Source organism: Siphateles boraxobius, unplaced genomic scaffold (assembly GCF_051911475.1).
Source record: "Siphateles boraxobius isolate OS27281-9 unplaced genomic scaffold, OSU_SipBor_1 33, whole genome shotgun sequence".
In the NCBI taxonomy this organism is placed as follows: domain Eukaryota; kingdom Metazoa; phylum Chordata; class Actinopteri; order Cypriniformes; family Leuciscidae; genus Siphateles; species Siphateles boraxobius.
Window position 1 is genome coordinate 5,054,276 of NW_027508953.1, and position 27,362 is coordinate 5,081,637.

At 37.5% G+C, this 27,362-nt stretch overlaps 3 protein-coding genes across 6 annotated transcripts; 2 read left to right on the top strand and 1 right to left on the bottom strand.

Moving 5' to 3' along the window:
* The first annotated feature begins 125 nt into the window (after window positions 1–125).
* On the top strand, window positions 126–6,059 carry kifc1 (kinesin family member C1). Of its 3 annotated transcripts, none has more exons than XM_077194996.1 (17): window positions 126–253; window positions 549–575; window positions 874–954; window positions 1,064–1,160; window positions 1,238–1,291; window positions 1,847–1,882; window positions 2,012–2,216; window positions 2,305–2,470; window positions 2,566–2,733; window positions 3,236–3,355; window positions 3,662–3,946; window positions 4,038–4,202; window positions 4,424–4,562; window positions 4,753–4,892; window positions 5,438–5,511; window positions 5,622–5,697; window positions 5,785–6,059. In XM_077194996.1, exons 2-17 carry the CDS (start codon window positions 564–566, stop codon window positions 5,827–5,829), a joined length of 1,863 nt encoding a protein of 620 aa, XP_077051111.1. In that variant the 5' UTR covers window positions 126–253; window positions 549–563; the 3' UTR covers window positions 5,830–6,059. The 3 variants fall into 3 exon arrangements, with proteins under 3 accessions (XP_077051111.1, XP_077051109.1, XP_077051110.1); XM_077194994.1 differs by having other exon boundaries at window positions 126–221; window positions 546–575; XM_077194995.1 differs by having other exon boundaries at window positions 126–221.
* A 735-nt stretch (window positions 6,060–6,794) lies between these two features.
* zbtb22b (zinc finger and BTB domain containing 22b) lies at window positions 6,795–13,737 on the top strand. The gene is made up of 4 exons (XM_077194990.1): window positions 6,795–6,932; window positions 7,856–8,082; window positions 9,022–9,894; window positions 10,969–13,737. The coding sequence occupies exons 2-4, from the start codon at window positions 7,858–7,860 to the stop codon at window positions 11,899–11,901; spliced, it is 2,031 nt and encodes a 676-aa protein (XP_077051105.1). The 5' UTR covers window positions 6,795–6,932; window positions 7,856–7,857; the 3' UTR covers window positions 11,902–13,737.
* A 456-nt stretch (window positions 13,738–14,193) lies between these two features.
* Window positions 14,194–25,415, bottom strand: daxx (death-domain associated protein). Of its 2 annotated transcripts, none has more exons than XM_077194989.1 (12): window positions 25,368–25,415; window positions 24,575–24,643; window positions 24,103–24,396; window positions 23,510–23,878; window positions 22,640–22,771; window positions 22,206–22,322; window positions 20,453–20,684; window positions 20,073–20,242; window positions 18,565–18,736; window positions 17,983–18,487; window positions 16,530–16,659; window positions 14,194–15,046 (listed from the first exon to the last, which is right to left on the bottom strand). In XM_077194989.1, exons 3-12 carry the CDS (start codon window positions 24,316–24,318, stop codon window positions 14,987–14,989), a joined length of 2,103 nt encoding a protein of 700 aa, XP_077051104.1. In that variant the 5' UTR covers window positions 24,319–24,396; window positions 24,575–24,643; window positions 25,368–25,415; the 3' UTR covers window positions 14,194–14,986. The 2 variants fall into 2 exon arrangements, with proteins under 2 accessions (XP_077051104.1, XP_077051102.1); XM_077194987.1 differs by having other exon boundaries at window positions 24,103–24,342; window positions 25,368–25,403.
* Between the last annotated feature and the right edge of the window lie 1,947 nt (window positions 25,416–27,362).

The following is a 27,362-nucleotide window of genomic DNA, read 5'->3' on the forward strand; positions in this document are numbered from 1 at the left end:
AGGCTGAAACTGTCTGTTTGGTGCCGAAGGACTGTTTTGCACCCCATATGGGGCGGGGTTATTGTATGCTTTGTATTGATTGGTTCCGATTCGACCAATGACAGTTCAGCGGGAAAACCGATTACACACACATTTTCAATTTGAAATCCAAACGGCTACGAAAGATTATTGCGCTGGGGTGTGTTTTCAGTCATTGTAATTACTAGAACAGTTTATAAAAGGTTAGTGGGTTTTAAATATACTTATCTCAACTGTAAGTATTATCATGTATATTTAAGTTTTTTTAATTTGGATTTGATTGAAGATAAATATAAAATAATTGTATAAATATGTGCGGTGTTTTGTAAAGTTACGCGAATGACGTCGGCTAGGTTGCGATGTTTTTAGCCACTATTTGTTTTCGTTAATTCTCATTAAACCTTTTTATAAGTAACTTGTAGTTTGCTGGTTTCAGCTCTTAATGTATACGTTTACCTTGCTGACTAACGTTAACTAACCTTTTTAATGTTTTGGGGATTTTTATTTACTTTGTGCTTGACTTCAAGAAGAGCTGAACAAGGTCCATGAGCAAAGAGGTGAGATTATAAACAGTAAAATACATTCGGAGATACATGCTCAACAAGTTCAAATCAACTGGCATGCATACGGAGCCCAACCTACTTGTCATTGCTGTTTAGTTTAAAGACCATTTCACTTATTATATATGCACTAATGTATATCAATATGAAATATTATGCATTACATCAGCAATTTAGTTTTGAAATAATTATTTTCTTAAACTCCTTTGTTTTGATTTTCATATCCCTGAAATTGCTCTGCTGTCATGTGTACCTCTGAAAGTCTGTTTATGTCATTCTCTTGGTTCTTTTGCAGACTGCAATATCCCGTCTCCCTGTTATGTCTGGGAAACGGGCTCACACCAGCAGCATGGAGGAGTACCAACAGCCTGCGCAAGTGAGTTTGTAGTCCATTCAGATTTCACAAGCTTCAACACAAATTTTTACTTTTGGGTGGGAATCCATATTTGAATATATTTTATGAAAAACATCCTCTTTTGTTGCAGAAGAAGATGCGAAAGGTGGACATTGAGCCGTCTCAAAGGTTCAGACCTGCAGCTAGTGTTGCGCCCCCGAGACGGCCTCTGCCAGTCAAAGCTCCTGGTAAGTTATATTCAAAAATTAGTTTTAGCTTTTGGGTTCTCTTTGGCTAAAATGGCATGTTGTCTCTCTTCTTTCAGCCAAACCTATCCGTCCGACTGGAGCCGCAACAGTGGCTGTTGCCCCCTCAAGAGGTATTGCAAAACATGTAGCTTTTGGAGGCATCCTTTAAAGTCAGCATGAAATCAAAATGACTTTTATGGAATATAGCAGTATTTATTTGAAATTATATCATTATCTTTTTAAATTCATATGCCCTTCTAATCTTTAATCAAAATTACTTCCCCTTTCTCTTGGAATGACATCTTTTCTGATGATGTGTTTACTGGCACGAGGGCGGGGCAAGTTGTCACTCACATGAGTTCACAGCATTAGTAAACAACGATCCAATCGAGTCCCGCCCCCTCCCCCTTTTCTTTTTCGAAAAGCAATTTCACTTAAATATACAGCACAATAGGGAAGAAAAGACAGATTCCATTTCATTCTGACTTTAATTAGTCATAAGCACATACACACACAATACTTGTATAACTACTAAAACCAAGAAATTAGTAAAAAAAAAATTATGGGTAAAACTATTCACCTGTCTTCATGTCCATTTGTATATCAATGAACTTGGATATTATAGTTGCAGAGAAATTTAGAAGTTGCAATATGTCAACATAACATCAATTTATCTTTCCATCTAGGTGACCAGAGAAGACCAGTTGCAGCAGTTGCTAAAGGTAATATAACGTACGTGTGTGTATGTGGGTTGAAATATTTTCCTAGGTTTCCATTTGTAAATATGTTTGAATTTACAAAACTTTTAACATAATACAATAGACTACAGTTGTTTAATTTATCCTTTTCAGCAACTGTAGGTTCAAGTCTGTCACGAAGGCCAGGATGGGACCTGAAGGGCAAAGTCAGTGATATGGAGACTAAAGTCCAGAGCTACCAGAGTAAAGTAAAATCTGTAAATCAGGAAAACGAGTGTCTCAAAGAGTCAATAAACAAAGCCCAAAAGTGTAAGGCTGAAATCGAAGAGGAGAATATTGGTCTAAAAAAGAGTCTTAGGTAAGTGTGTTAAAAATAACTGCATAACAAATCAGAACCTTGTGGTCATTCATTTATTTGTCTGATAATATTACTGATTCTGTTATAGGGCTTGTGAAGAGGAGCTGGTAAAGCTAGCTACTGTGAAAGATGACCTGGCGCAAGCCTCTAAAGAGAGAGATGGACTTAAGAAAGACCTCAGCAAGCTAACCGAGGAGCATAAGGTTTTGGAAGGACTCAGGGATCATTTGGAGTCTGAGCTGCGCAATGTACAGGTATACATCCACACGGCCCCATTTAACCCTGATGTTCATATCTGTCTCAAGGGATCTGATACTATCAAACTGTAACATCCTTGTGTTTTTCTCAGACTCAGCTCTCCATTCAGACCTCTGCACTGGGCCGGTGTCAAGACAGTTTGAAGGAGAGCCAAGAACTGGTGAGGAATCTTGAGGAAACTGTGGCCCGTCAACGAGAAGAGCTCCACATTGGAGAAATGGAGCGAAGGAAACTCCACAATACCATTCAAGAGCTCAAGGTAAGCTGTGATGAAGACCTGTGTTTTTGTTTCGTTTTTGAGAACAATATAGAACTGTATTGTTGTGGTGGTGTTGTTTTTGTATGACATTAAGTGATAGATCCTATCCATACATGACTGAAATGCATTCTGTTGTTCACTTGTTTTCAATTTGTCACATTATCGGTGTCTGAAATCACATACTCTCTGAGTAGGTACTTCTTTTGAATAAGTAATTACTTCACCATGTGAACTATCAGTGTCAGTTGTCACTTCTCTGCCATGCACAAATCCTCTACCGTGGCCTGTTGAAATAGTAAAGTGTCCATCTCAAACTGCTCATTTTTTGCGTACTGTATCATAGCGAAGTAGGTGTTGTTGTTTTTTGGATGCAGCCATTATACTGGGCAGCTTTGCACGAAGTCAGATGTCATTGGTCCCAAATCCCACTAATATTTTCAAGTATTTAGTCATGTAGGTGCATATATGCATTAAATAATCACTTCTCTTTTTTTCTTTTTAGGGCAACATTCGAGTGTTTTGTAGAGTCCGCCCACTGCTGACTGGCAATCAGTCTGATATTCTGCACATCCAGCTGCCGGCCCACGACAACAAGGCTGTCACGCTTGCCAAAATGGAAGAGGTAAATTCATCTCATCATGCTTCTGGTTTTATGGATGTTTCTTCTTGGTATAACCAAAAGCAGGGTTTCTCAATACTGACTATCGAGGTCCACTTTCCTGCAGAGTTAAGCTCCAACCCTAATCAAACACACCTGAACAAGTTAATCAAGGTCTTCAGGGTTACTGTAAAGTTACAGACGGGTGAGTTAGGTCAAGGCTGGAGCAAAACTCTGCAGGAAAGTGGACCTAAGGGATCAGAGTTGAGAACCCCTGACTCAAAGTATGTGACAAAGAACCCATCCGATTTTTCCACTTCTCTTTCTCAGTCGCACACAGGTCGCACGGCTGACACACAGAAGAGCTACAACTTCAGCTTTGACCGCGTGTTTGGGCCACGTTCCTCACAGTGTGAGGTTTTCGAAGAGATTTCACTTCTGGTGCAGTCTGCTCTGGATGGGTACAACGTTTGCTGCTTTGCTTATGGCCAAACTGGCAGCGGGAAGACCTTTACTATGGAAGGGGGCGATCTGGAGGATTTGTCGGGTGTCATCCCACGTGCTGTCCAGCAAATCTTTAAGTCTGCCAAAGCACTCCAAGAGCTAGGGTGGCAGGTAAGGGCTACACAGAATTTCATCTGTTGTCCAAAAGAGGTTAAATATGTTGTGATGTATCTTTTCAGTGTTCTTGGGTTGGTATTTTTAGTACACCTTCACTGCGAGCTTTGTGGAGATCTACAATGAGACACTTCGAGATCTTCTCTTCAAGGGAAAACCAAACAAGAGATCTGAACATGAGATCAGGAAGATCTCCAACAATGAGATCACAGTTACCAACCTAACCTACCAAAAAGTTAACAATGAGGACGAGGTATTGCTCGTTTAAAGCGCATTGTTTTAATGTCTTCCTCGTTTCATTCGATAAGCAGTTTAACTTTGATATGACTCAAAAGGAAAGAAAGATGGTCACAATTTCCTGCAATAAATTTGTTAAAATACAGAGTAATCCCTGTTATAATTGATTTGTTTATATCGTTTCATACATGCGTTTTGCAGTTTAGTAATGTGCCTCTTTCTTTTCTCATGTCTCAGGTGCAGAACTTGATCATATTGGCAAACCAGAACCGGTCCACTGCCCGCACAGGCATGAACGATCACTCGTCACGTTCTCACTCTGTGTTCCAGCTAGACATAGAGGGGGAGAACTCTGCTCGAGACTCCAAGTGCAAGTGTAAGAATCACATACTTCCTGCGTCTACAATAACTTGATAAAATAGATAAACTTCTCCTCTTAAAGGGGTGTAGATGTCCAATTTAGAGTAGTCTTCATGTTTAATATTGGGTTTGTCCACACTTTTAAAGTCAGATATCATATTTCACATTGATGCCTGATTTTAACTGTGTATTGATTTGCTTTTCAGCCACGCTGTGTCTAGTGGATTTGGCCGGCAGTGAGAGAGTGCAGAAGAGTCAGTCTCAAGGTGAGCGCTTCAAGGAAATGACTGCCATCAACTCTTCCCTCACCAACCTGGGAATTGTGATCGCTGCTTTGGCCAACAAGGTAAATTTTTAGCTAAATATATGGTACCTAATGCTGAGCAATAGGGGAATTTAACAGTCTTATATCTCACTTAAGGCCCCTTCACACAAAGAACAATCATGAAGAAATTTACTATATTTGCGTCCTCACCAGTGGACGATATTGTTCTGCTTATTCTAAGCACGTGCTTTTGTCACTTTAAATGCTCCAGCTTGTTACTGCAGGATGGATTCTGATTGGCTGTCAATGTTTTTATCATTCATTAGCTGGATAAAATCGTTCTGAAAGTGATTCCAACAATATTGTTTCTCTGTGCCATTATCGTTTTAGCTGTGGTGTGAACTGTTTAAAACTATATAAGAACTATATATGCTGATATATATTAATAATACTTTTTGTGAACGGGCCTTTAGTATATAAAACTTATTTTCAAAACTGTAGTCTCCTGAAATTTGTGGTGCATTTATTATATGCAGATGTAGAAAATGTCTTCAGTTAAAAAAAAAATAGTTTCCTTGCTGTGCAATAATGATTTCACACACTCAATTTCTTACTTAACATTTCAGGAGAGCTTTGTTCCCTACCGTAACTCAAAGCTCACGTACCTCCTCCAGAACTGCCTCGGAGGCAACAGCAAAACGTAAGCAAGATGCTGCAGTATGTTTTATAGCCTGTGATGTAGTTTTTGCTGAATATAATTCTTTCATTGTTGTTTTAAGGAACGTGACTTATTTCTTTACCTCTGTACAGATTGATGTTTGTGAATATATCACCTGAGGAAGAGAGTTTCAGTGAATCGCTGAATTCTCTGCGCTTTGCCAGCAAGGTGAGTGATCTTAAGTGATCACATGTAAATGTTTTATTTTATGAGAATATAGAGCACAGTCTATAACTCATGCTTGCTGTGTTGCAGGTGAACGACTGTGTCATCGGAACAGCTTCAGCCAATCGGAAGTAGTTTAGCTGTCATTTCTGAACATCCAATGTGGTCATTTTTAAATGTTTTTAACTTCAATTATTTTGTTTATCCTAATCTCTCCTGTCTTTGGCATCTTGTTATATTTCTGTGATGCATTTTAATGTAAAATCTTACTGGCAAACAATTATTTTTATTATTGTATTACTACCATTTAAATGCGTGTTGTGCTTCAGAGAGATCAATAAATTTTCCATTTTGGCCAAATGGAAGTGCAGTTGTGAGCCTGAATATAATGCCAATTGGACAAAGTGTGGACAATTTTCTTGTTGGGAAAGCTTAATTTGCTTGCTGTGAAAATAAAAAGGAGTTGTTAACCTTACAATCGAATTACCATAGTAAACATGGTTTGTCAAAATACTTGTTACTATGATAAAATGGGTAATTTAGCCACTGTTATCATTAGAAATAAAATTTCACATGCTGTCAATGTTTGAAAGAAATTCTGTGTTAATATGTTATACCCTAAGGATGATGATAAAACAACCATAATTTTAAGAGCCGGTATTGATACCAATAATGATTTCTAAAGGATCACGTGACATCGAAGATTGGCGTAATGGCTGATGAGAAATCAGTTTTTGCATCACAGGAATAAATTATAAAAATGTGTTTACGAATTTAGTCAGTTTTCGCAGTTAAATGCGCTTAAAAAGTACACTATTTACACGTTATAATTATATTTGCATGAGACAAATGTAAAGTCTGTAGACAAAATCTAGGTAAAATTGTGTTATATGAAGTATAGCTACTGTGACGTGTCATATAAACTGCTCGAATGTTGCTAAAGGCAAATATGGTTACCATGGCAATATTTTGTATGTGGAACATGGTTATAAATTCTATATAACCAGAAACAGCAGCACTTGTTGCCATGACAATAGAGAATGGGATCCAGTGTTTGTTTGGTTGCTTTTTTTGTCGGCCGAGTCTAGAGCAGCTGTCTGGGATTTCTTAAAGGTAAAACCAGACTCCAAACCAGATGTCAGTCCACCATTACGCTCGGCATTCCCGAACGGTGGGAAACATCGACTTCGCATAATGAAAACCCCCCTTATGAGTGCCTGACGCAGATATTTAAATCGGTAAGATATCTTGCTCGATAAAAATAGACTGATTTATGTGACGATCCTCTTCCGTGCTTCTTAAGGCCACACGGGTTCTTTTGGCAGCGGCTGGCTAACGTAAATAAGAGCAGTCCGCGAACCCCGTTGATTTCTGACGCGATCAGTTCTGAACGGATGTGCGAATTTATACGTGGCGAATTTCATTTTACTACACGCTTACAGCGAGCATGTAAAAGCACGGCGTGTTTGTTGATCATCAAACACCAAGCAACTTTCATAGATAGCAACATATCAACGTCATCTGAGGCATTAAAACCGGGTCTGAGAACACTATATTCATGTAAATTGTCATTGTTGGAAAACGGAAAGGCTTCTTGACACGCCAATAAAGTGAATAAATACAATGTTCATGCTGTGCCTGGTCAATGCCCCTTGTTCTTTGGACCTACATTATCATTTGCTGGGTCCAAAGAGAATTAAAGCATACTTGATCTAATGAATGCTGTATTTTGAATGTGGGAAATCAAAACTTCAATTTTTCAGCAGCTGTTCTTTTATATACTTATGAACTTGCTTAAGTCCTATAAATACATATTATATAAAATCAGAGTAACATATTTATTCTATACATAGCATAGAATTATTATATACATCAGTTTTCCATGCCAAAGTGACTGGAAGTCATTAATTTTGAATGTAAATTTCAATTTTATGCAAATGAACTAAAAATTCAGTGAGTCCAGAATGTTTAAGGGAATCCGTTTGATTATTTAATGCAGTTGTCACTCTGGTTTACAACTAAACTGTTGTGAATGCAAATATTCAGCACTTTAAAATAGGACTGACAGCCATATTCAGCTTCTATGTAGCCTGTGTAATGTAAGTTTTGTATTGACAAATTATTGTGTGATGGTTATTTTGTGATGCTCATTGTCTTGCAGGAATGCAGTCGGCCACAGCGGACCAAGGCTATGGTGACTCTGTGGGTTCAGCCACTGGTTCAGTGGTGCAGGTGTGCTTCCCCAGCGTGCAGACATCAGTGCTGGACAGCCTTAATCGGCAGCGTGAAGAAGGCCATCTCTGCGACCTCTCCATCCATGTTCAGGGCCAGGTGTTCAAGGCCCACCGGTGTGTGTTGGCTGCATCGTCACCATACTTTCATGACCAGGTATGTCTTTATCTAAATGCTGCAAAAAAGTTGTCCTGTTTGCGGACATTTTTGAAGTTCTTTGAAATTCTAAATGGCCCACCCCCTTGGTTACTGTTTGGTGGTGTTTTAAAATGAGGAGAGATAAAGACATATCTAAGTGGCTGAGTTGTTTACTTACTTTTTAATTAGTCTTTCCATTAACGCTCTCATCTTCATTAAGGCCGATTCGAGAACTCGCACGAAAACAAGAGCCGGGATTTATCACACGAACCAATCATATCCAGTCATAACCGATTACCGTCTAACGTGACTTTCCACCATTCATTCTCAATTACCCGCACGCTTTAGGGGGTCTGTTAAAATTCAATGGACTGTAACTTTACCCGAGGGTGTCGCTTTTGGACAGTCTTACTTTATAAAAACGAATGACTTTTTAATGTCACATTTTGTAACATTTGCATTGTTTTATTTTTGTAATATCGATTATTTTCTTATCCAGTTTTTTGGAAGAGACACAGCCTCACTTGCCTGCTCCTAGGAAACGCCCCAATGTGTATTATATAACATCTCGTTTTGTTCTTGTCTCATTTTTTTCATTGAGTCAATGAAAATGATTGTTTATATATATGTATAAGAAAAAAACATATATTTTTTTAAATATAAAAAAAATGCTACAAAGTAGTATATCAAGCATTTCACTATTATAAGCGTGTCATCAGCAACATTTTATCATATTTTTAGGCCATTTCTAAAATGCATTCAAAACTATTCAACCATTAGGTACACATGCTTCCAGGCATTCATAGGTACACATTCAATAGACATTCAACAAGAGCAAAACAATTTTAAGCAAGAACTTAATGGTTTTCAAGGCACAAATGAACAATTAGCCAATTTCAGAATAATCTCTGCAATCTTTATTAGCAATAACAGAATTCTTCATTTCTTGTTTGCAAGGTGCTGCTGAAGAACATGTCCTCTGTCTCCATCCCGGCCGTCATGGACCACCTGGCCTTCGAGAGCGTCCTCAGTTGTGCGTACACTGGCCAGCTGCGAATGCTTCGCGAAGACATTGTGAACTACCTCACCGTTGGCAGTGTGCTTCAAATGTGGCACATTGTGGACAAATGCACTGAGCTTCTCAAAGAGGGCAGGGGAGGTTCCAGTGGACCTCAGGGATCCGGAGACAAGGAGAATACAGGACACAGCGGCGGAGGGAACAAGGTCGTCCAAGCTGACGGAGGAGACGCACCTTCTACTCCTCAACCTCCCAGTCGACCATCCTTCAGCGAGAGCCAGTCTCCGAGCAGCACCAATTACTTCAGTCCCAGAGACGCAAACTTTGGCGGGGCCATGGTGACAACTGGAGCAGTAGGAGAGGGTGCCGTACACTCCACCCCGACCTACTGCATGCCCTCCGGTGGAGAGGAAGGTTTCATGATTGAAGATGAAGAAGACGACGACGATGAGCTCTTGTTTCCCAGGAAAAGTGATCATGGAGGCAAGCGTAAGGGCTTGACCTCAGTCTCCGATCAAGAGGTTGGGGTTAGCGACAGCTTTGGAGTCTCATCGTATCAAGACGGAGATTCCTCACCGACCCAGAAGCGGCCGTCGTACAGTCAGCCGAGCATCATGCCCAGAAAACAGTGGGTGGTGGTGAAGACGGAGCACTCGAGAGAAGACGACCTGATCGTGGTGTCGGGAGAGGAAGGAGGCGACGATGAGGAGGAACGAGAGATGGAGATGGTCAGAGAGAGGGACAGGACATTTAACATATCGAACGTTAGGACCCTCTCTGGATTTAGAGAAAATGCTGAAATGGAGGCACAGGTGAGTCAGTAGTTTTCCTAAAATTGCACATGGTTTGCAACTAGGGCTGAACAATATATTGAATATTATTTATACATTCTATATGAATTTGCCTTCAATATAAAATAGTGAGAGCATTGAGATGGCAGGAGGTGCTATACTAAATTGCATACTAAAGCATACTAAATGGCTACATCTAAGCAACACAGGTGTGGAGAAAAAAATGCACAATAATTGGCAATGTTTGGTTTAGTGCAAATTATGAATTTCCTGACAGAAAATATACCCTAAAGAGACATATGGAGAATATTGTCAAAAGTTAGGATTGTTTTGGCTATATATCGCCCAGGCCTACATGGAACAAGACCAATACACTCATATAGTGGTCCCAAGAAAGTATTTGGACAATTAAGTTACACTCAAAATGTCTTAATGTCATTGCATTAGATACAAAATATCAAACCAAATTGAATCTGTAAACAAATTATGCTAGAGCCTTTTTTCAGAACTAACTTCACTATTCTGAGCCACTTAAAAAAAAAAAAACTTTTTTACCAGTTGGTCTTTAGGTCATTTTTTTTTATGTATGAACTAAAATTTCTCTCAAATGAACAAGTTTCCTAACAGAATAACCACCAGTGTAGTTAATCACATAAATAAATGAACATGCTCCAAGACTTTTTGTCTTTATTTTGGACAATATATCTACTGCTTCAAATTTTGAAACCAAATATTTTAAAAACAAACCTAATTTTGTGAAATGCTTTAATTAATAATGTGCTTGTGTTACTTGTTTTGATAAATGTTTTTGGTATATAATGCAACAAAAATGTGGAGGAGAAAGAAGTCAACTAGCGTTATTTGCCACATACAATAATAAAAGTCTAATTCAGACATATATACAGACAAACACAAAAAAACATAGACAACTGACAGATTATCATCAAATCAGTGGTTGAGATTGTAGTTCACCCATAGATAAAATTGGATTAAAATAAGAGACACAAAGATAATAAAACACAAAGTGGACAGCTTATTAGGTACACCATCAACAACTGAACTTTCTCTATTACTCAAATGTCTTTTTCCCTGTAGGTTGACTATTGCCAGTCATCGGAAGACTACCTCAAGTTTGAGAGGGGTTTGATTGACCAGACATCCTCTCAACACCCTCCTGAGAATCCTGGTCAATGCCCCAACAGGGCCGTATCTGCCCTGCTAAGCTCGGTTCAGTCGACGACCGCCAGAGCTCAGCTCTTCCCTCTGGATATGCAAGGAAACCAGATTCTTCTGTACAATCAAGGTGCCATGGAGTCTACATCTCCATTAGGGCTTGCAGGAGGTATGTCTGGGGTGTCTCTAAAAGGAAGCCTCGAACACGGAGCGGTCCACTTACCCAGCCAAGGTGCGTTGGGTAGCGGGATGGAAGGATTAGACGGTGGCATGGCTGGCAATTCAGGAAAGGTCTTCATGTGTCATTGCGGGAAGACCTTCACACACAAAAGCATGCGGGACCGCCACATCAACATGCACTTGGACTTGCGGCCCTTCCACTGCCCCGTCTGCGCAAAGAAGTTCAAGATGAAGCATCACCTCACAGAGCACATGAAGACCCACACCGGTCTGAAACCCTACGACTGCCACGGCTGCGGGAAGAAGTTCATGTGGCGCGACAGCTTCATGAGGCATCGCTCACATTGCGAGAGACGCAGCAAGGCCGACGGAAGAGCAGGATCTGAAAGATCGGTCATCTCTCCGCCTCATCACCTGAAGTACCCATCGGCCAGCGAGCAGAGTCAAGGTAGCGTTGGCAACAGAAGCGGGATTCCTGTTTTGTCTCCGCAACATTCCATTAGCAGCAACGGCGTCTCGTGTCTCAGCATGGCAGCACCTGGGTCTCTTCTAGGAATCAGTTCTCAAAGTGGACCGCACAGCCTTGGGTCTGGCGTTCTGGGCATTGGTGGTAATCGTAGTGGGGGTGTAGAGGAAGTCTGTGAGGGTAACGTTGAGGAAAGCAGCGTTACATAGGCTCTTTCCTCCCAAGCCCACCGTCCCGCAAAACCTGAACACTTGTCTTTGGTTACAAAGGGACCATGTGCACAATTGTCAGATTCTTTACCTCATGTCGGTGAGTGCGTCATACACAATGTCCCATGTGTGCAACGACCAAGTGCCCATTGCTAGCTCACGTATGTATCCACTTAAAGACCAGGCTGCTATGGTGACTGTCAAAAGCGTGTTCCGGCCAGGAATATGGTTCAGTCACGATCACGTTCAAGCTGCCTCACTAGTAAAGAACATTTGTTCACGGTTGCTCTGAAGTGCCATTCTGTTATGTTGTACGATATTATGCTGTACTGAGTTGTTCATTACTGTAACTCATTTGGTCCGTCTTGATGTGAAGTTTTATTGTACTCACTCACTCAACTATATACAGTATATTCATTTTCAAAGGTTGGTAGCACTTTATTTTAGTGTCATTGTTACATATGTTACATGTAGTTACTATAGTAATAACTATAATTTTTGCATACATGCAACTTACCCCAAACCAATCCCAAATCCTAACCCTGTAGTAAGTACATGTAGTTACTAAATATTTCTCACTACTTAAATGTATAATAACATTGTAACAAAGACACCTTAAAATAAAGTGTAACCCAAAGGTTTAATGTTTTGATTTCTAAAATAAGAGACAAGAATATACCTTCCTGTGCACTTTGGTATCTTACGGCCCCTTCACAACAACGACTATAACTATAAAGGCCTGTTCACACCAAAGATAACTATAACAATTACTCCTTATAAATGCTGACAGCCAATCAAAGTCGAGCATTTTAAGTAGGTAGGTGACATAACTGCACCGCATGCTTATAATAAATAGAACATTATTGTGTGTTGGACACTAATATAGTTATCGTTCTTGGTGTGATTGGGCCTTTACTGCTTGTTGGGCAGGGATGTGCAGGATTTTGTAGGTAGTTGGATCACAAAATGAATCAACTCAAAGGGCAGTTTGGCTTTACTGTATGTCCTTTTACCCATAAAACCACCATAAACATTGAGGGGGACACGTCCTCCTCATATTCAGATTATTGGTCAACACGACATAAGCACCTAGCATCCAACTACTGAACTCCTGCGGTATTTTTGATGTAGCCTATAGTGAGCCAGTAGTGATAGTTTACATGTTTGCCTTCCATGAAGGCTGAGACCTGATTTGCAGTGTTTTGAATATAGAAACGGGATGAAAAGCTTGAATGCTGTATGCAAATGACATGCCAAATTAGCATGAATGTCTGCAACTGTCAAGACCGTTTAAGACATGAAGGTGATTCAGTGGATCCTGATTTGGATCCATTAAGACTGTTTAGATACGTAAATGCCGTGATCAGTAGTTGCCTTGTACCACAGATGAATATGTTGACCATGAAAACCGCATACCTCAAATGTTTTTGCAACTATTCAATATATTACAATAAATAAACCAGAATCTTGTGAGCTAGAAGGAATCACATATCTGTTGCTTATCCACACATTCATTTTACTTTTTATCAAAACCTGTTTGCATTTCAGATTAGTGAGAACAATGAAGTAGAGAACATTCAAAATTTAATTTAAAAATAACCAGTAGGTATAAGCATGATTCAGTGCTCACTTGATGAGTAATCTGGTTAGACATCTGTATTTTGTACTTATAAATAAAAAATATTTGTTCCGTCTACATTTGTTGTGGTGAATCTGAACTAAATATGTGATCGGCGGAAGCAAACTACACAGTTCCCTGATGTGGACAGAGTACGTCAATGGTTTCACAATATTCAAAATCTCAAAATGAAAGAAATAAAGTACCGTGAGCACAAATTACGACTCATACATTTCTTATTACTGTTGTCGATTTCAAATTGAGCTGTCAGTCAGTTTTAGAATGTTTTCTTGTCTCCTTTATGGATATTTCAGTTTACCCCGAATGTTTTAAAGTGATAGTTCATTCAAAAAATTTAATTCTGCCATGTTTGTTTTTTTACTTTTATTGGAAAAAAATCTTCAAATTATCTTCTTTCCTGTTCTGCAGAGTATTAGGGTGAAATATACCTTTAAGTACAGAATAAAAAACAATTATCGTTATAAAAAAGATATTGTTTAATATGCCTTATTCCACCAGTGTAGTGGAATAAATAATTAACGTCCGAACAAACTCTGTTATTAATATAAAAAGTAGAACTTTCTACAACAGATTTAATATGTTCTCTTGATGTACCTTGTCTTTTCTCATGCCAGTTAAATTCTCAATTAGTTAAGCAGCTCAATTAAAAACAATTTTTAATATGACAATATTGATCAATTTAATAGATCAATCATCAGCAGTTTACAGAAATCATTTCAATATCAAACGCCAAGTGTAGAAAGACACTTAACTTTTGTGCTTTGTCACCTGAGGCCAATTAAAGGGATAGTTCACCCAAAAAGAAAAATTCACTCAAAATTTACTCACTCAAGTGATTCCAAATCTATTTACAGTTTTATTCTGTATTCCACAGAAGAAGAAAAAACATAAGGGGAAATTTTATTTTTTGGGTAAACTATTCATTTAAGACAATCTAAAAACAAACATTCCTATGCTTGTGAGTTGGAGCATATAAAGTAGCTTATTACTTAATGCGGAAAATTATTTCTACAGCTGCTTAAAAAATCCACAGTGCACTGTACAAAGTAATCAACATGTAAGTCAAACACTACACAAAATGAGAGCATTTATTGACTTGAGGAGGGAAAGCTCACTTCCCCTAATGACTCTTGGCACAAATGAGGATTGCATCTAAACCCTCAAACTAAAACCATAAATACAATACAAGATAAACCCTCGGTGTAAGAATGTTTAGAGGCAAGACCCATTTACATTATACCAAAATACCTCTAAAAAGCCAGAATGAATAACGGCATGCCATTTTCCCTTGTATAAAAAGTAAACAGTGGCAAGTGGCGGTGATTCAAAAGCTGATTGAACCAGTCCAAAATAAAATAAAATAGTTTTGTTGTAAGTTCACATTAGCAGGCACTATTGGAACAGGAAGCTGTCTGAGATGCCAGTTCGGTACCCTGTGACGGCAGTTCACTCTGAATCTGAGAGAACGATCACTTCCTCTGGGTCGCACTGAGTCGCCACGTTCACCTGTCAACACATCAACCACAGGAGTTAGTTCTTTGAGTAATGGGCCTGTAATGCTGTTATATTATTGTAATCTAAAACTAATAAAAAACATTTATGGTAATTGAAACAAAATTTTATTGAAATTAAACGTACAAAAAAAAAATATATATATATATTTCAGGTATACTTTGGTAAATATTTCAGTTAGCTGCCAAAGCAACATTTGTAATTTTTTCGTTTGGTTTAAGTTGAAGTACTAATTACTAAAATAAATATAAAAATGACATTTAAAAAAATAAAACCTAAAAAACCCAACAAAAATAATGACTAAAACTTCAACTAAAATTTAAAATATAAAAACTCATATTTATCATACTAAAATAAGAGTGCAGTGACTATTCAGACGGCTGAGAAATTTGAAATGCAATAGAGTTTAGAATTAGAAATGCTTTTTAAAATCTTGACGGGAATGAAAACGAGGCTGTGAGAGACAGTATTGTGTTCAATGGATTGTACTGCAGTTTAACAACATACCAAATTCTTAGCTGACAAAACGACTTTCCGAAAAGACTTTCAGTAGCTAAAAACTTTTTTTTTTGAAAGTTGAGTTAAGGAAATTATGTGATCTAGAACCTTTATACAACGCCTGCCATCCCACACAACCCTCGTGTTCATCTGGGTTAAATTCAATATGGCATCTAAACTAACTAAAGTCTATACCAGGGGTGTCTAAACTCGGTCCAGGAGGGTCACTGTGTTTAGCTCTAACTTGCCTCAACACCTGCATGGAAGTTTCTAGTATGCCTAGTAAGACCATGATTAGCTGCTTCAGATGTGTTTAATTGAAGTTGGAGCTAAACCAAAGTCCCTTTAAGGGTACGTTTACACGACAACGATATGCTTAAAGCAGAGAACTTTTTCCTTTGAGTTTTCCTCGTACAGACGACACCATTGTCAAAACGACCCCCATTCACACGGATCCGTGCAAACAATTAAAAACGCTGTATTCTGCTGCCAGGTCACTAGATGGCGATGAACACTATAGATTGAACACGTGATACGCATGTGCATGACGTCATCATTTTCAGAGATTTGTGTTTTTATTGTTTACATTGAAGCCATTTTCAAAAACTTGCACTTTGTTTTCATAAGTTTGCGTTTTCAAACACCCAAAACGCTCTGGCCAGAATGCATAATATGTTGCAGTTTTATGTTTTTGGTAGAAAACGGTGTCGTGTAAACAGCCCCTCAGACAAGTCATTTCACTCCACTCGGCGGCCATCTTTGAAACACCTCTCGGGCATGCAAGTGCAGCTCCGATCTTTTTGAATGGGGAAACATAAATTTGCTTCAGGACAGTGTCGCTCCAGGAGCAGGATTGGACACCCCTGGTCTAGCCTTTTTGGCTGCTTGAATAGTGTAATAACATGCAAATGCAATTCAACAGATTCAAATGGATTTACTGAAGTTTTTCAATGCAAGCTAAAACCAAACACACAGTCACCTTATTTCTCTTCGGCGGTGGTGTGGCTCTTGTGTTCCTGACCATGTCCTTCGTCGGAGTCCTTGTCCTCTTCCTGGTTAAGTCGTCCTGCTCAGAGCAGATGATCACACCCATATCCAGAGGAATATCACTGAGATAAACATGAGAAAAACAGCGCTGCATAAACAAGTAATAGTTCACCTAAAACTGCCATGTTGTTCCAAACCCGTATGGTTTCTTTCTTCTGAGGAACACAAAAGGAGAAAAATCTGACATCCACAGATGGCAATGCCAAAGAGAGACATGGCAATGCCAAAAACACGAACAAGTCACTCTTTTGAATCAGTTCTTTTCAGTGAAATCACATGATCTGCTTTGCAAAAACAGTCTGAATGATTTGGTTATCAAGTTCAACTCATTTGCACAATGATCCTGTTCAATGCCTCACTGAATGTGACTAACTGAAATATTAGTCTGTTTCTCACTGAAAACTATCGAATGGTTTCAGCTGACTCTATATAAATGAATATAATGCATGAGTTGTGTGGACCTTAATGACATTTATGGTGCTTTTGATTTTATTTTTTAATTGTATGGAGAGAAAAAAATGTCCAACACAGTCTTCAGAAGCTCTTCTATTGTGTTCCTCAAAACATTTTGATCAAAAATAATAATCATTTTATATACAAAATGTAGATAAATATCGCAGTTTATTACTAATATTGTTATATTGTGCATGTAAATAAAAACAACATTTTTCAATCTCATTGCAAATAAATAAATATTAATGGTGATAAAAAATATTAATGGTAAAAAACACTTTAATTTCCAAGACTATTTAAAAAGTTAGTAGCTTAAATAGTCATTTAAATGGGACATTTTTCAAAGTCTTGATTTTGTTTTTGGGGTCTACAAGAATAGGTTTTCATGCTTGAATGTTCAATCCATTATTTTTCCCATATTTTACCTTGTTGCAGCACCTCTCTTCCCAAGTCTGTCAGTAACAGTTTAGTTCCTGTCTCTATGAAACCCCTCCTTCTGAAAATCACAATGTGCTCTGATAGGTCGACTGGACCAGTGTGTTTTGATTGGTCAACCGCTTTGAGTGTGTTGTAGACATGTCACGCACCTTACCATAACTGCGAGTTTCAACACACTACTAACGCAACTCAACAAAGCTTCGTCCCTTTTTTTGCCTATACCTTGGGCGGGAATTATTTAAATGAGGAACATTGTGACGCATGTTTTCCCGGAAGAAAACTCACGACTACAATCGAGGCGTTTCAGGGAGTTCAGAAACAGTGCGCACAGATACAGAGAATAAGTCCCTTTGGAGTGACTTTGTGCTTTGTAACTTTGCAGACCTTTCTCATGCTCAAACAGCAACACTACACGATAATGAAAGAAGCTTTAATAGTAAGTGATTAAACAAACAAATTCTCATTGTAAGTTTGTACATTTCCTTCAGTTTTACCTGTTCCGTGTGCATTTCCCATTGTAGGCTGCAGTTTGTTTTTCAGTGGAGGTGCGTTTTCTTTTCCTGTAGTTGCCCGTCTCGTCGATCAGTAAAGGGCTTGTTGGAGGTAGTGGACTGCAGTTGGCTGATCTCATGGGGGTTGGCGATGAGCCCCGATTGGTGGAGACAGTCTCAGTGCAGATACTGGTGCTTTTAGAAATAGGTTTAATGTGATTAGTGGAAACTGTTTCTGCCTTGGCGGTAGGCAAAAAGTCCATTGTCTCTGACTGACTGATGTCCTCTGTGGACACAGGGCTTTGTTTATCAAGCCTGCCGTTAGTGTGTGTTTCCACAGATCCTGCCTCATGTGTGCTGCTGGCTGGAGACTGCTGGTCCTCGTCGCCCGGATCTTCCTCTGTATCCTGAACGGATGATTTGATTGACAGAGGAGAGTTCTCATTGATTGGCTGTTCATTGTCACTGTTGTTCAACTGCTCCTCTTCGATGTCCTCTTCGTCATCATCTGAAACACGTCAGCAAAGGAGATTGATATATGCAATGGTTTTAGATGACGGAGATGAAGATTTATTCACTTCATACCTGGACCAACTTGTTCTTGACTGGCTTGGATCTCCTCTTCAATATCAGGATCAGAGGAATCGTCCGTTTCTTCATCTTCCTCCTCTTCTTCCTCTTTTACTTCTTGTTCCTCTTTTTCTTCCGTTTCCTCTTTTTCTTTTTCTTTGATGTCACCCTGCTGTCCACTTAGTGCCTGCAAATGTGAAGGAAGGAAAAACAGATTTAAAATTGCTCATAGTTTGGGGTTTTTGGCCGAAAGAGAAAAACGGCTGTTACTTTCAATCAAATTGTGGTTATTTTTTTGGCTTGTTTTTTTTTTTTAATTCAATATCATTGAAAGTATAGAATTTAATTAAAGTCTAATATTAATATTAGAAAATTAAAAATAATTTTTAAAAAGCATTTTCAGTTTCAGTTTTCGGCCTTCGACTAAATGCATCCAGAATTTTTGGTTTCTGCCCAAAATTTTCATTTTAGTGCATCCCTTGTTTATATTTTAAATAGTCATTATATATATTTAAATAGAATCAACAACACAGCACTATTTGCATCAAGAAACAAGCTATATATATATATATATATATATATAGATATAGATATATATATACTATTATTATTATATTAATATTATATTTATTTAATGTGTTAATTAAAATAGAATATTTTAACTTAATCTAATTATATTAATTTTATATTGTTCACAATATGTAGATAATTACAAATGTTTATTACTTATATTTTTATATACTTAAGTATGAATAAAAACCTGCCTTGATAACAAAATTACTATTCTTACTTATTGCTTTAAACATTTTCATTGTACTTGGCAATTCAGGTCAAGTTTGGTAAAAAAGAAAGATTTTTCTGATCAAATAAATTGGAGCAAAAAAAGGTAAATAGATTTATATCAATCTTAATAATAAAAATATGAATGGTGAGATATTACTAATATTTCTGATATACTAATATTACTAAAATTAATTATTTTAATTACATTAAATATTTAAAATAATTATTTAATTTATTAATTAAAAAATAATTGAATTCATATTTTAATGAATCTTTCACTTTTTAGAAGTTATTTAATTAATAATAATAAAGCTTTATTGCAGACACAGGTCCATATAACATCATACAGTACAAAAAGAAAATACAAAGCAATACATAAATAGAAAATACATACATAAAAATTCCATATAGCCTATAGAATATACAGGCTATTGCACCAATGTTGTTTTAACCTAGAAGTGTATCTTTAACAGCTTTTCAGCGGACTGACTAGGGCTTCAATTATATGGTTCACTGACTTAATATCTTATTTATAAAAATTAAACACTATCTTTGCATCAAGAAAGATTATTACAATTTGAATTTTTTGAATATTTAAAATCATATTTAATTTAATACAATGCATTTCATTACATTAAGCATAACATTTCAGTTCGGTTTTATAACTGAATCCGTAATATTGCTCTAGTTCTCTGTAGATTTTAAAACAAAATGAACAAGAATGTACTTTGTTCTTTTACCTCTTTTTTCTGTCTCTCTCGCTCTTGTCTTTTCTTAATTTCCTCGACCTCCATGTCCTCCTGTTTATTAGCGAATTTGTTGATGACCTCCTCCAGGCTGCTGATGGCTGTGTCTCTATTGGAGCGTAGTCTGCGTTGCAGTGTTGGGTCAACGAGTGCAGGATCTAACGCTGGAAAAACACAGGGAAAATCAACTCAGCTTGCATTATTAACTTACGATCACTAAATATTACTAGGGTCCATCCGTTATCACATCAATCCAGAAATGTACATAAAACACTGGTGAGTTTGAAGCATCAAAGAAGCAGGGCATCAGACTAATACTAATATGACTGACTTATCTTCTCTAGCTGAATTGGATAGTAATTAAATTGAATTACTAGGTTTGTATGAATCCGTAAGGTGGGAGCCAAAGTTGTAGACCATGTCAAGGTGTCGTCTCTCCTGCAGTTTGTTGCCCGTCTCACGGAAGGCTTCTTGAGCGATCTGGGTCAGCTGTTTGCGGGTGAGCTGGAGACTGTAGCGTTCGTTGGCGCGCTGCACCACCTTCAGGATATCTGTGTAGTCCGGAGGATTGTGAAAAGCTTCTGAACTGTTAATGTAGCGTTCGATCTACAAACCAAAGAGAAAAGAGCACAGTAATATGTAAAAACAAAGGAAAAATATAGATAAATATCTATAAAATTCATTATTTTATGAATATATACCCTGGGATTTCATTCCAGTGCATTAGCAATTTTTATGAGGGTGTCTTTCATCTAGCCGTATAAAACCACACTTCGAGAAAAAAAAAATCTATTTGAATAAATGTAGGAAAATATTACAATAAAAATATACTTTTATAAACGTAATGCAGTAATTAAATTTGAACACATTTTTGTCACTTTCTTTGGCATTTTTTTCAGTATATCTTTTAGGCCACGTTCACCCAGGAACAGAATGAGGTGGTCAGTCCTTTATTTGAGTCCTTAATACGATTACGTTCACACACAATATGGTTATTTACAGGAGTGACAACCGCATTCTAGAACCGAACTCACACCTGTACATTTTCAGGACTCACAACTGCATTCTCAGAAAACCGGAAAACTAGTTGTCTGTCATGTCATACAGTGTAACCCCGCAACTGTGTGTTGTTTTCATGTGTGGTTTCGGTAACTTACAGCGATGGAGATCCGAACTGTGTGTCACCTGAAGGTTTTAAATACAGTCACTATTCTCCATCCGGAGTGGCTTCCGTCAGTTTTGTGTTCTACGAGCGAGTGGCGCGACTCAAATGCTCGCTCTCCACACAGATATACAGTAAAAGCTGCTGTCGGTTAATGAAGATTTGACGGATGAACTATTACTTTGGTCACTGTTGTGGTTACTGTTAAAGAATACGGACTTGACTCCCGTTTCACATTCACAAACAGTATTCGAGGTACTACTGTAAGTTTCTGTGTGAACAGGACATTTCAAGACTCACACTTGTAAGTAAATGCAGTTGTCAATCCCAAAAACGAACAGTGTGAACGTAGACTTAGTGCTTAATCCTGTTCTGTACACACACAGTTCAGTAATTTACAGGAAATCAAGAAATCACAGGGAAAGCGGTGCGAACCTCGGCATCGTGTTGCCAGACTCTGCAAGAAAAACAGCAAATAAGAATAAACTCACAATAAACCAAAGTAAATCCAAATGCTTCAAAGCTTAAAAAATAAGACCAAAATATCGCGACCCACACGTGTTCACTTTAGTAACTCCGTAAACTCGATAGCTTTAAAAAAACAAAAATGCTTATAAGTGCACATGGCGCTCTGTGAAGAAACCTTTCCAAGCAAAACACGATACACCTGTCGACTGTGCTTTAGTTAAAATTCCTGAACATAAAGAGTCTTTTGTCACTGTAATATTTCTTTGGTCAGAACAGGGAACAGCAAACACGCGAGACGACAGAACGTTGCTATGGTTACCACCACAGTATCAATCATCAGTTTCGGGTGCGACTCATGCTCCATACACACACGGAAGGATACTTTAGGGGACTCACTCCCGCTTTAGATATGGTTTGCACTTTTGAAACTTTTCAGTGTGTATGTGGCCTATGAGAACTGATCTTGAGGGACGTGAATTCACAAGCAAAAGAAGAACCTTTTTGTTGATTTCTGGGTAACGTGTCCCACTGTAGGCGATCTTCTGCTCGATCACTCGACCCGTCAGCGTGTTGCAGCCCTTCAGCTCGCACAGTTTTTCATAGATCTTCATCATCTGAGACCACAAAAAGAGCATTAAAGATAAAGTTCAGAACAAGACCATATAAAACCCAATAAAATCGTATTATTTCAATGTCGTTTGACTGCATTAAAACATATCATGAGGAATCAAATTGTCCTTGAACTTTTGATAACAGTTTGATTTACTATATAAACATACTGGAATTTCCAGAACTCAAAACTGTCTATTCCAATAAGGCCATTTATCAAAAAACAAGCTACAACAGCAACTTGTTCTGAACTTCCACAATGGATTTATTCGAGCTAAATCAGCGAGACGAAGAATTATAAAACAAGAACAGACAGACTCACCTTGCGTTTGAGGTTGTGCTCCTGAATATAACTCGAGTCTTCCTTCTCCAGATCGTCCACACTCAACTCTCTCTCCTGAAGCCGTCGGATCTCCTCATTATACACCTTCAACAGGTTTTCCAGGTAAGCTAACTGAAACAGAACATGAGACAGAATATTTTCTAAGATAAAAACCCTCAAATAATTCCAATGTCACAATTATAGAAAACAACTAGGGTTTACAGAAGTAAATCCCATTCATTTTTTATCATTTGTTACTTTTAGCAATAACAAATAAACTTTTCAACAGACATAACATGAAAAGACATTTTTAAGTATTGATACATGATACTGTAGCCTACTTATATTTTATATAAATTTTGCACTGTCATTTTTGAGTTACATGCTTCATTAGATGAATAGTACATTCCCTCATAAAATAAAGTACAGTCTTGTACATTTGTTCTTTACACTTTTTTTTGCTTCAAACCTCAGTTTGAATGATTGGCTTGTTTCATGCTTATTTTGCACTCTATTTACCTTGGAAAGTCAGAATTCCCATTTTTTCTACTTTGAAAAGTGTGTAAAAACACACACAAAGTCAGACTTCGTAGTTCATGCAATGAAACACTTTTACGGTCAAAGGTTGTTGATTTCAAATAGGAATCTCACATCCCACTTTAACTGGAACACAGCATGCAAACTCTTTACTGAAGACTTTCTTTAAATAGAAAAAATTGAAATTCCCAATGGAGAAAATTAATGGAAAAATAATTCCAGAACCAAGGCCAGCTGAAAACCACCAGTGTCAGTATAAAATCCAAGACCACCGTCATATCGACCTTCACAACATATAAAACGTATCTGTGTTATGATGGATTGCTACAGTACCTGTCTCCTTGAAGCCCTTTTCGTCTTCTTTGATTCCTCATCCTCCTCTTGCTTTTCCTCTTCTCCTTTAGCCTGTACCTCCTCCTTTACATTTGTCCCATTGCTCTTCTCCTCAGGTTTTGCCTGAGAAGGGAGAGACTGTATGGAGCTCCGCTTCCGAGCTGTGTGCTGTTTAAGAACGGTGCAGAGTTCATTAATGTAGACGAAGGTTTTGCCCGTGTTGGCCTGGGCCCGTGTGAGGCAGCGGCCCAGAGTGTTTCGAAACTCCACCGATGACAGAAAGGTCGGTAGTGCCTTAGAGTGTCTGGTCTGTAGATAAGTCACGACTTCCGGATGATCTTGCGAGTGTTTGGAGCAGTGTTCCACAAACTGGACCATGGGACCATTCAGTTGGATTAGAAGTGGGACAAAAAAGGAATAATTTGTATTATTTGATTACATGCCGTGTAATCATGTTATGTACATATTACAGTTTCTAAACTGGTGTCCTGTTAGACATTTTTGCAATATGTAGTTAGTATATTATGTACAATATGCTCATTTCTGCATGAAATATGTATTAACTCTTGGTAAATATTCATTAAAAAAAACACCTCTGCAAACAGTTTTTCATTCTCCACTTGCAGGACATGAACGTCCTTCTTTGCAGATGCAAACGGAGACTGTGTGATGTGTGTTGGACGTGGCAGCTGATTCTTCAGAGACGTTTTCGACTGGCAGGTCGAAGTATATGAACAGGATGCAGATGTGGACGCTTCTTCATCGTCATCATCCAGGATCACAATGCTGTCCATCACTGCTCCGGCCATCCGGAAGGGAGGAGAACGAATTTGCTGGGGAGTAACGAATGTGGAGGTGTCAAGCCTGCATTTCAACTACACCAATACCTGGAAACACACCAGTTACTCTTTAAGATTTCACTCTTAGCGCAAGTGTCTTAGTAAACAGAGTTACATTTACTCTAGGTGAATCAGTCTCTTTGTAACTGTACAATGAATATCCAAAGTGCTTTCATATTTAGCATATAGTACTTCATATTTACTTGATTAGCTTTTCTGTACTTACTTGAGCTCTGAGCATTGAACTGGACAAGAGCGTCAAAGTCCAAACTGAGATCCCAAAATCTGTATGTATCTGTAGAACAACATATTCATCAGTGCAATATTTCTGCATGTACGAGACAATTGTGTGTAATTATTAAATGTAATATTATGGCCAAATAATTTCCATATTCTCAAAGACATGGGGAAGCCATAAACTAAAAGGCAAAATGATCTTTAAATTTTTTATGGATGGATAGGATGTAATTATGCAGGACATTAAATATGCAATAACTGTCAATCGACTTGATTTACCTTACATACATTTGACATATTTTCCATCAAAAATCATATTAAAAACTAAAATTAGTATTAGTCACCAATGTAATAAAAAATAAATGAAACATCATTCGATAATGATGAAAGCAGTAACTATGGTATTTTGGCGGTAACCATGCCTATCATGGTACAATTTTGTAATGGACTTTAAGGGTTTAATTCCCTAGGAACCATATTTACTGCTTGACTGAATCAATGAGATTTGGACACTGTAATAATTTAATATTATCTGGATATAAATATAATAATTTAGGTTAGATTGCCTGCTGATCTGGAGACTGTAGCTCTTTAATTCGGCCATTCAGTAACTGTTACAGTTCACTTCCGTTTATTTGTTAAAAGCCTCCGAACATCGATCATAAAGAATAACTTCCCAACATGTCGAGTTCCTCACAGTCTTCACAAACGCATCATAAAAATACGTTCAATAAAAGCTAGTTATTGATCAATCAATAAGAAGACAATTAGAAACAACTTACGCGCTCGGATCCTGAAACTCAGTGCTGGATGTATGTACAGCTCAACATGAGACGCGCTGGTTCGCTGAAAGCCAGTAATCTCACCGCTGATTGGCTGAGCGCGTCGTGTTTCTTCGGCGATTTGTTTTCAACGTTGTTGATTTGATGCTTACCAGCGCCGCTCAGGGAGCAGGAGATCATAACAGAAACTCAGTGTATTTTTTTCAATTTATGGTAATATGGTGTGGCATCACACAAAATTGTATTGACTCAACAGAGGCGTAGTCAGATGTACATCTTGTGTTTTGTTTCTCCAAAAACAAAACTGATACAGGTGCACACTATAGCCTCTGTATTGGTACATAGCTATAGTTTTATATGTGATAGTGTCTCTCTCTCTCTCTCTCTCTCTCTCTCTCTCTCTATATATATACACACTTTTTTTTTACAGTCTATGTTTGTTTATAAGTTCATTATCTGTTTATATCATGCTGGAGGGAGGCTTAAACGTAATTAATTTAATGAATATTGGGGTGGCTCCAAGCTTTCCTGACAAATAAACATTCTGTCTGGTATTAACTTTTCTTCAAAAAAATGTTTGATTATTTTTTGGGGCAATGCTTTTCTTTTGAGGTGTGACTTTTTTGGTCATCTTTTCATAGTCAGGTATTATTATATTGGAAACTGATATATAAACACAATTTTCCCCCACATAATTGTTTTTTGTGGAATAATATCCTTAATTAATAGGAAATCTGTGTTCTTTCAGGACTCAATGAATAAAGGTGGCTGGTCCATTGTACACATTATGGGGAAGGAAATTTCCTTAGTTATGACGATTTTTGTGAAAAATACTAAATTATTTGTACTCAGAAATTGTGTACTCAGAAATCTTTGTTAAGCTGTTCCTGATGGTTTGGTTCTACTGGTAAAAGGTGCATTATTCACCTGATTCCAAGAGTAATTAAAGCATGGTCTTAATTTTACAAAGGAGAGCTGTATAATTAAAGTTTTAAGAACATTTGTAAATACAAAGAGTTTCGCTTCTAAAGTTAGAAAGAGACATCTTGTTTTTGATTTAAAAAAAAAAGTGGTTCAAATTAGAACAAGATTTCTCACTTTCCTCCCTTCTACCAAAGGTAAAAAAGATTAAGTTTAATATATTAATGATATTTATCCTTGTAATGAGTTCCTCAGACAGATTTCATTTGTGTATAATGAGTGCACCTTTTGTGAAGCAAACAGTCGCTGGAAAAAAAAATGTATTCATGCAAATTCATTTCAAACAATTCTGGGATGACCTTTATGTTTGGTTAAGTTTGAAATATGTAATACCTTACTTTGATTTTAAAACTATAGCCTAAAATACTTTTTTCTTTGAATTATGATGGTGAATTTTTGGTTAACAATATTGTGCAGTTGGCCAGTTAATTTTAAGAAGTTCTTTAAGAACCGTCCCACATTCTTACTTTTCCATAAAGATTTTATGAACTTTTTCAAATCCTTAAAACTCATGCGTAAAAAAAAAAGTAAACTAAGTAATCTTTTGAAGGTATTTTTGTATGAGAACCCCCTTTGTAGAATATTTTATTCATGTATTTAATTTATTTTAATTTTTTTATGTTTCTTTAGGTTTATGTTGTTTATTTATTTTTGTTTGCTGCTATTTGGACTTCTTGGAATTGTATTAAGCGTTATCTTTTTGAGTTTTGTTTATAGTATCAAGCAATAAAAAATAAAATCAATTCACAAATTAAATTAAATACTTATCTGTAGCCTTAGCCTTTTAAGAGTCAAAAGCAAGAAAACAGGCACATAAGATCCCTATTATTTTCCACCAGCTTTTTTGAACCACCTTGATATCTCACTTCAGTGAGCAGCTAATGATGTCATACATTCTGCCTAATGATGATGATGATTGAAATCCTCTTGCGTGAAGGAAAAATCATACTCAGTCTCCACTCAAAAAACTTAATAATTAAAGAAAAATAGAAATATAGAATTAAAAACAAACTT

Bases quoted from the DNA above. Each gene is read 5' to 3' on its own strand.
- zbtb22b (XM_077194990.1), top strand. From the start codon at position 7,858: ATGCAGTCGGCCACAGCGGACCAAGGCTATGGTGACTCTGTGGGTTCA. The intron at 8,083-9,021 runs GTATGTCTTTAT...CTTGTTTGCAAG, and splicing joins CACCATACTTTCATGACCAG to GTGCTGCTGAAGAACATGTC. The intron at 9,895-10,968 runs GTGAGTCAGTAG...TTTTCCCTGTAG, and splicing joins ATGCTGAAATGGAGGCACAG to GTTGACTATTGCCAGTCATC.
- daxx (XM_077194987.1), bottom strand. The intron at 22,772-23,509 runs GTACTGTAGCAA...GTTCTGTTTCAG, and splicing joins AAAGGGCTTCAAGGAGACAG to TTAGCTTACCTGGAAAACCT. The intron at 15,047-16,529 runs GTGACTGTGTGT...ATGTGTTGACAG, and splicing joins CACCGCCGAAGAGAAATAAG to GTGAACGTGGCGACTCAGTG.
- kifc1 (XM_077194996.1), top strand. The intron at 2,471-2,565 runs GTATACATCCAC...TGTTTTTCTCAG, and splicing joins CTGAGCTGCGCAATGTACAG to ACTCAGCTCTCCATTCAGAC. The intron at 4,203-4,423 runs GTATTGCTCGTT...CTCATGTCTCAG, and splicing joins AAGTTAACAATGAGGACGAG to GTGCAGAACTTGATCATATT.